This window comes from Triticum urartu, chromosome 6A, assembly GCF_056163025.1.
Source record: "Triticum urartu cultivar PI428250 chromosome 6A, HENAU_Tu73, whole genome shotgun sequence".
Lineage (NCBI taxonomy): Eukaryota > Viridiplantae > Streptophyta > Magnoliopsida > Poales > Poaceae > Triticum > Triticum urartu.
This window is the reverse complement of record NC_141878.1, coordinates 135,985,500-135,993,080: the sequence shown is the minus strand read 5'-3', so window position 1 is coordinate 135,993,080 and position 7,581 is coordinate 135,985,500. Positions and strand designations below refer to the sequence as shown.

Below are 7,581 nucleotides of genomic sequence, written 5' to 3'. Positions count from 1 at the left end.
GGCCGCGGCGACGCGGCTAGGGTTCCCCCGTCGCCGCCGTGGGAGGCGACGCAGGGGTCACGAGAGGAGGGGGTTGCGAGAGGAGGGGGCTCAAACTATTCCACTTGCATGGGCATCTACATGCATGTATTTGGAATAGAAAAAATAGAAAGATAAAATGTTATGCACACTCCGATTCACTATTAGTTTTTGCCGTTTGTATTGTTGACGGCTTAGTAACTACACCACTTTAGTGACGTGGAGCATCTTGGAGTAATTACCATGTCAAATACCCAATCGTCAAGAGACACACACATCTTTCACATCATACAAGTAGTCTTCTCCTTACGTATGTATACTTGGTTTTCTCGGAGATGGTATACTACTTGCCAATGTGCCTTGGTGCACCTTCAGATTTGATTTGAGTCAAACATCACACATACCTGAAGAAAATCAAGCACAATAGAATGACTACAACATTCAAGAGGAAAGCATGGAAATAAAGAAGAAACCGCGAGGACGAAGGCATGGAGCACGAAGGCGGTGCCCAAAGGAGAACAATCAAGTTGGAAATACCTTGGATGGTCCAGCTCTATTGCAACCCTTCTGGACCCCCTTGGACATTGCCCGTAACCTCTGACACGTCACATCCTCCAAGCACCTTCTGACACATGTCCTACCTTACTGCAATGCCCATGGACCTGGTCGAACATGCCCTGGAAATGATCCGGATTGTTCCGATTGCCCGGACCGTCTGATCCTACTCGGACTATGCGACCTACCTACACACACATGTACGGGGACAACTCATCTATATTTGCCTTCCTCACTTCCTTCGTGGATGGATCTATATATTTCCCCCTCCTAGATGTAGGGTTAGCCAAGACTAGAACTCATGTTTATATATAGAGCTTAGCTCATCTGCCTCTTCTAGTGGGATTACTCTATTGGGGGTTGCTCCTCATGGAGAAGACTCCGCGGAGTACAAAGGAACCTACAGGTGAATATTCCACCATGGAATTCAAGCCCTCCTTGTCTTAGGACTTGGGGGAAATCATATCTTACTTCCTCTATCTCATATGATCTATTGCATCTTGTATGTTGATATGTTCATGTTTTCCTTGTGTTTCTTCTCGTTTTTTTTTTGTGTTCTCACCTCCAAATCATGAAGATTGCCCCCTAACGGCTTGCCACATATCATTTGGTAACATGAGCAAGGTTCCATGAATTGGAACTGCCTTCCCTCCATTTGCTAGCCTTGCTTTGATTTTCTTTCCCAAATTCAAAAATTTCCTCAAAGAGCCCAAAGTCAATTTTGAGCGATTCATAGTTGACCTACCTTCCATTGAATGCTCAATGATAATTTGTCACGGATTAAAAAGTAGTACATCTCAATCGAACTCGGATTTTGTTGTGGCAGGCCGATTGCGTCAGAAGGTGAATGATAAAACTGAGAAGAAGAAAAGGAAGGAAAAACCAGCTTGCAAAGGATTAAAATATCCGGACTGACATTTTATATTGCGATGAACTTGACTATGAGACTAATGATCGACTCAACTTAAAACCCTCACACCCTCAAAAAAGAAAAAGAAAAAGAAAAACTTAAAACCCTGACACGGACACGATGCTAAGACGATTTATTCAGCTAGTCCATGCCGGACGACGCCCAACGAAAGAATAGCCGACGAAGCAGAATTGCTCGCTCGCTCGCTGCTCAAACAAACTTCTTCTTGGGCCTCAGCTGAAATTCAATACAGTACATCAGATCAAAGCATCAACACACATCATAAGTTGATTAGACTACGCTAGCTCACCTCGTTGGTGTGGCCGCACTTCTTCTTGCGGCAGTTGGTAGCCCTGGGGGGAAGGCGCGCGTAGCACCTGCGTCGAAGAAAACACAGCAACATAATCAGTCATAGGCACGCACGCACGCATGATCTCAATTGCACGGCAGTGGTCGATCGTATACGCACTTGCGGCAGACCATCCTCTTCTCGTTGTGCTTGAGCGCGAGCTGCAGGAGGTTGGGCGGGATAGAGGTGGGGCGGCCGCCGCGGCTGCCGCCACGGAGGCGCAGCACCAGGTGGAGCGTCGACTCCTTCTGGACGTTGTAGTCGGCCAGCGTGCGGCCCTCGTCCAGCTGCTTCCCGGCGAAGATCAGCCGCTGCTGCACCGGCGGGATCCCTGCACGAACGACAAATATGTACAGTAGTATTCAGCGCAAAGCACATGCATGCATAAACGCGCCCAGAGAAATGGCGGCCGTGATCGTGGCCGGCACATGGATCAGCCGGGAGACGAAGCAAAGGACAAATCGACGACCTTCCTTGTCCTGGATTTTGGCCTTGACATTGTCGATGGTGTCGCTGCTCTCGACCTCGAGGGTGATGGTCTTCCCCGTCAAGGTCTTCACGAAGATCTGCATCTCGCCGGAACGACCAACCGCGAGCGAGCTCTCGCCCAAGAGGTAGGATCCGCGTACGTGACGGTGGTCGTGATGGGAATGGCGAATGGCCGGGGTGGGTGGCGCCCTTATATGGAAGTGGGGAGGGGTAGGAAACGCAGGCGCTACGAAAACCCGATGCATGATCACATCTAATTAGTTAGTTTGCATGGAGAATATTACACTAACAATTTGTTCCTGACAACTACTCCCATAAATCACGGTACATCTATTTAACTAGGCCTCATGCAATTTGCTTCCATACCAAAATGGAGTACAATATTTTCCAACCGCAACGAACCTTATTTCCGGTACAGATCTGTTTCCGAGTAATAACTAATCGCCAAAAAAGGAAAATAAGGAAATATACAGGAAACCCCAAATTTTAAAAAAGTGGTGTCATTGGAGAAAGCTTGTTGATTTTTTTTAAGTTTCACTAGATTTGGATTTAAAATGAGTGAGACATGAGTTTTGGAAACTTTAGGAATAAAGCAAAAAGAGAAGCATACATGTTCATCTAGGCCGAATCAGGCCGGACCGTTTAAACAACACTGTGAGCCTGGCGCGCTCGGCATGAAGTACGGCATAATGAGTAGTATTTGTGCGTATATATTTACACGAGCAATGCTACATCAACGGAACTTTACGGGTGCCTTACGGGGTGTTTTTGAGTTGGCAAATTGCGATTGGACTAAGGGGGAGAGGGGGCCCACCCTCCTGAAAATCGGATGGGTAGGGGGAAACCCCGTAACAAGCCTGTCGATGTAACACACTCACCCAACATCCTAACAATTCCTAAGAAAATCTGCAAAGAATTACAGATGAGATCTCTCGTTTTTGGTGGGGGTGATGATGCATCACACAAGAGAATGCACTAGTTTGTGTGGTGGAAGATGTGCATACCTAAGAGTAAAGGAGGAATGGGATTTCAAGACATTCATTGTTTTAACTTGGCACTTTTGGCAAAGCAAGCATGACAACTTATTGAGAACCCTGATTCCCTATGTGCAAAGATTCTCAAAGCAAAGTATTACCTTGGTGATGATCTTTTGAATGTTAGTTTTTTTAAGGCATCATACACTTGGCAAAGCCTAATGGTAGGAGTGGAGACCCTCAAACATGGTCATATATGGAGGGTGGGGATGGACAGAAAATTAAGATATGGGATGATAGTTGGATTCACGGTCACCCACCAGGAAGGTTATCTCCGGTAGAGGAAGTCATCTCCTCTCCCGAGTGTTAGACCTTATTGATCCAGTGACGGGTGATCGAGACATGCTGCTAGTGAATCAAACATTCTGTAGCGTTGATGCTCAAAGAATCCTAGCTATACTGTTTCTAGTTCACAAGATGACGGATTTTTTTGGCTTGGAGCTTCACTAAAACGGGTGTCTTCATGGCAAGGTCCACCCACCATGCAGTCTGGGAAGCTCAGTTTGGTCACAACATGCAAGGTATGTGAAGTTCATCTTCACCAACACCCACGTGGGAGTCTGTTTGGGGCTTGAATTGCCCGGAAAAAGTTAAGATCTTCATTTGGAGAGTCCTCGACAACTCTATTCCTGTCGGGCAAACTTAGCTGACAAGCATATCAAAGTTAAACCCCAATGTCCAGTATGCAACCGAGGGCCAGGAACTATTCGACACCTATAGTTTGAGTGCCCTGTTGCGGTCGAGGGGTGGAGACTTCTTGGAGTGCTTGATGTGATCAAGCAAGCATTAGAGATGGACAGATCTGGTGAGGTTATCTTGGAGTTTCTTCTTAATTTGCCAGAGATATTGGGGAACGTAGCATGCAATTTCAAAAATTTCTTGGGGGGAGTCCTACTTGGACTCCTAGTCCAAGTAGGATTCACCCCCCCTTTTCCTTTCTCCGGAGGGGGAAAGAGGGAAGGAGAGGAGAGGAAGAGGGAAAGGGGGGCCGCGCCCTCTCCCCTTCCTATTTGGACTCCCCTTGGGGCCCCCCTTGTGGGTTGTCCCCTCTTCTCTCCCATGGCCCATGAGGCCCATGATTTCCCCCGGGGGGGTTCTAGTAACCCCTCGGTACTCCGGATAAATATCCGAATCACTCGGAACCATTCCGATGTCCGAATACAACCTTCCAATATATGAATCTTTACCTCTCGACTATTTTGAGACTCCTCGTCATGTCCGTGATCTCATTCGGGACCCCGAACAAACTTTGGTCACCAAAAAGTATATTCCAACTCCGAGATGCTTGCACCAATCCATAAATGGATCGTTGGAGTTTTCACACTTTGTTAGCACCTTTAGGATCGATAAAACCTTCTGGTTGCATCATATACAACTCTTCTTTAAGATATCCATGAAGGAATGCAATTTTGACATCCATTTGCCAAATTTCATAATCATAAAATGCGGCAATTGCTAACATGATTCGGACAGACTTAAGCATCGCTACGGGTGAGAAGGTCTCATCGTAGTCAACTCCTTGAACTTGTCGAAAACCTTTCACAACAAGTCGAGCTTTGTAGACAATAACATTACCGTCAGCGTCGGTCTTCTTCTTGAAGATCCATTTATTATCTATGGCTTGTCGATCACCGTGCAAGTCAACCAAAGTCCATACTTTGTTCTCATACATGGATCCCATCTCAGATTTCATGGCCCCAAGCCATTTCGCGGAATCTGGGCTCATCATCGCTTCCTCATAATCCATAGGTTCATCATGATTGTAACACCCTCGATGCGGCTATATCTCCCACGTGTCGAAGCACGACTTAGAGGCATAACCGCATTTAAAGCAATGTCGCAAGTGAGGTAATCTTCACACAACCCATGTAATACATAAGGGAAAGAGATACATAGTTGGCTTACAATCGCCACGTCACACAAATACATGAATATAACATTACATCGACCAGATACAAACAAGGTCCAGCTACGGAACCAAAATAAAAGAAGACTACCCCAAAAGCTACACAGATCCCCGATCGTCCCAACTGGGCTCCACTACGGATCAACTGGAAACGTAACAACCTAGCGAACATAATCTTCATCGAGCTCCTCCTTGAGCTTGGTTGCGTCACCTGCACGGTATCATCGGCACCTGCAAACTAGTTTTGGAAGTATCTGTGAGTCACGGGGACTCAGCAATCTCACACCCTCGCGATCAAGACTATTTAAGCTTATAGGTAGGGTAAAAGGTATGATGTGGAGCTGCAGCAAGCGACTAGCATATTTGGTGGCTAACATACGCAAAAGAGAGCGAGAAGAGAAGGCAAAAGCACGTTCGAACAACTATGATCAAGAAGTGATCCTAGAACAACCTACGTCAAGCATAACTCCAACACCGTGTTCACTTCCCGGACTCCGCCGAGAAGAGACCATCACGGTTACACACGCGGTTGGTGCATTTTAATTAACATAAACTTCAGGTTTTCTACAACCGGACATTAACAAATTCCCATCTGCCCATAACCGCGGGCATGGCTTTCGAAAGTTCAAATCCCTGCAGGGGTGTCCCAACTTAGCCCATCACAAGCTCTCACGGTCAACGAAGGATATTCCTTCTCCCAAGACAATCCAATCAGACTCGGCATCCCGGTTACAAGACATCCTCGACAATGGTAAAACAAGACCAGCAAAGCCACCCAGATGTGCTGACAAATCCCGATAGGAGCTGCACATATCTCGTTCTCAGGGCACACCGGATGAGCCAGACGTCGGGTGGGCCAGCCCAGAGTTGCCCCTGGTAGCTCCGAACATCGCTCAGTTTGGACCAACACTTAGACAAGCACTGGCCCGGGGGGGGGGTTAAAATAAAGATGACCCTTGGGCTGGCCTAACCCAAGGGAAAAAGAGGCTAGGTGGCGAATGGTAAAACCAAGGTTGGGCCTTGCTGGAGGAATTTTATTCAAGGCGAACTATCAAGGGGTTCCCATTATAACCAAACCGTGTAAGGAACGCAAAATCCGGGAACATAACACCGATATGACGGAAACTAGGGCAACAAGAGTGGAACAAAACACCAGGCATAAGGCCGAGCCTTCCACCCTTTACCAAGTATATAGATGCATTAATTAAATAAGAGATATTGTGATATCCCAACAACAATCCATGTTCCAACAAGGAACAAACTCCAATCTTCACCTGCAACTAGCAACACTATAAGAGGGGCTGAGCAAAGCGGTAACATAGCCAAACAACGGTTTGCTAGGACAAGGTGGGTTAGAGGCTCAGCTTAGCAATATGGGAGGCAAGATAAGCAAGTGGTAGGTATCGCAGCATAGGCATAGCAAAAGAGCGAGCAACTAGCACGCAAAGATAGAAGTGATTTCGAGGGTATGGTCATCTTGCTTGAGATCCCGCAAGGAAGAAGAACGAGTCCATGAAGAAGACAAACGGACGTAGTCGAATGAATCCTCACAAACGCGATGCTATCGGAACTAACCCGAAGAAGCAACACCGGAAAGAAGCAAACAACATAGTAAACAACCATCACATAAGCATGGCACGATGCGCAAACAAGTATGATGCATGTCCGGTTTAATGAAGCATGGCATGGCAAAGTGCACAAACAATCCTGCAAATTAAGTGGAGCTCATTATGCAACTCCGTTGCATATTGACGAAACACCATGTGACTTATATAGTTCGATCTTGTTTATGTACCCAACAATATTAAATGTTGTTAAACATGGCAAGAGGGGGAAGAAAAGTAAAACTACCTATCTAGTCAAGTTTAAATGAGGCCGGAAGCAACGAACAACAATTCCGGTAAATCCCCATATGCATAAATTAGGTTTGGTACTGTTCTGCCTAAACCATATTTTATAGTTATTAAACATGCAAAGTGAGTACACCATGTTAAACTAGGCATTTTTCTACCCCATTTACATATAAAGTTTATTAGAAACCGAGCTACGGTTATTAAGTTATGAAATAAATCATTTTAGCATGGCATAGAAGCAAATTTAACCAAACAGCATTTTAAACATTTTAAACATGCATGAAAGTTGCATATTATGGAACCAGACAAAATTCTAAGCAACTTTCATATATAATTTATTTTAATCCGATCCACGGTTCTGAAGTTATTATATGCATGAACTCTAGGGGCTTTTCTGCAAAACTGCAGTCTCAAGATTAAAAGAAAAAAACGTTCTGCGGAAAAAACATGTCCCGTGCCGAATCTTC

At 45.8% G+C, this 7,581-nt stretch overlaps 1 protein-coding gene across 1 annotated transcript; it reads right to left on the bottom strand.

Moving 5' to 3' along the window:
- Positions 1-1,332: 1,332 nt before the first annotated feature.
- LOC125515699 (ubiquitin-ribosomal protein eL40 fusion protein-like) lies at positions 1,333-2,468 on the bottom strand. Its single transcript, XM_048681214.2, has 4 exons — positions 2,302-2,468; positions 1,953-2,163; positions 1,794-1,860; positions 1,333-1,720 (listed from the first exon to the last, which is right to left on the bottom strand). Exons 1-4 carry the CDS (start codon positions 2,402-2,404, stop codon positions 1,694-1,696), a joined length of 408 nt encoding a protein of 135 aa, XP_048537171.1. The 5' UTR covers positions 2,405-2,468; the 3' UTR covers positions 1,333-1,693.
- Positions 2,469-7,581: the final 5,113 nt, after the last annotated feature.

Excerpts from the sequence above, each read along its gene's own strand:
- LOC125515699 (XM_048681214.2), bottom strand. The coding sequence starts at position 2,404 with ATGCAGATCTTCGTGAAGACCTTGACGGGGAAGACCATCACCCTCGAG. Across the intron at positions 1,861-1,952 it reads AAGAGGATGGTCTGCCGCAA|GTGCTACGCGCGCCTTCCCC; the intron begins GTGCGTATACGA and ends TCTTCGACGCAG. Across the intron at positions 1,721-1,793 it reads AGTGCGGCCACACCAACGAG|CTGAGGCCCAAGAAGAAGTT; the intron begins GTGAGCTAGCGT and ends ATTGAATTTCAG.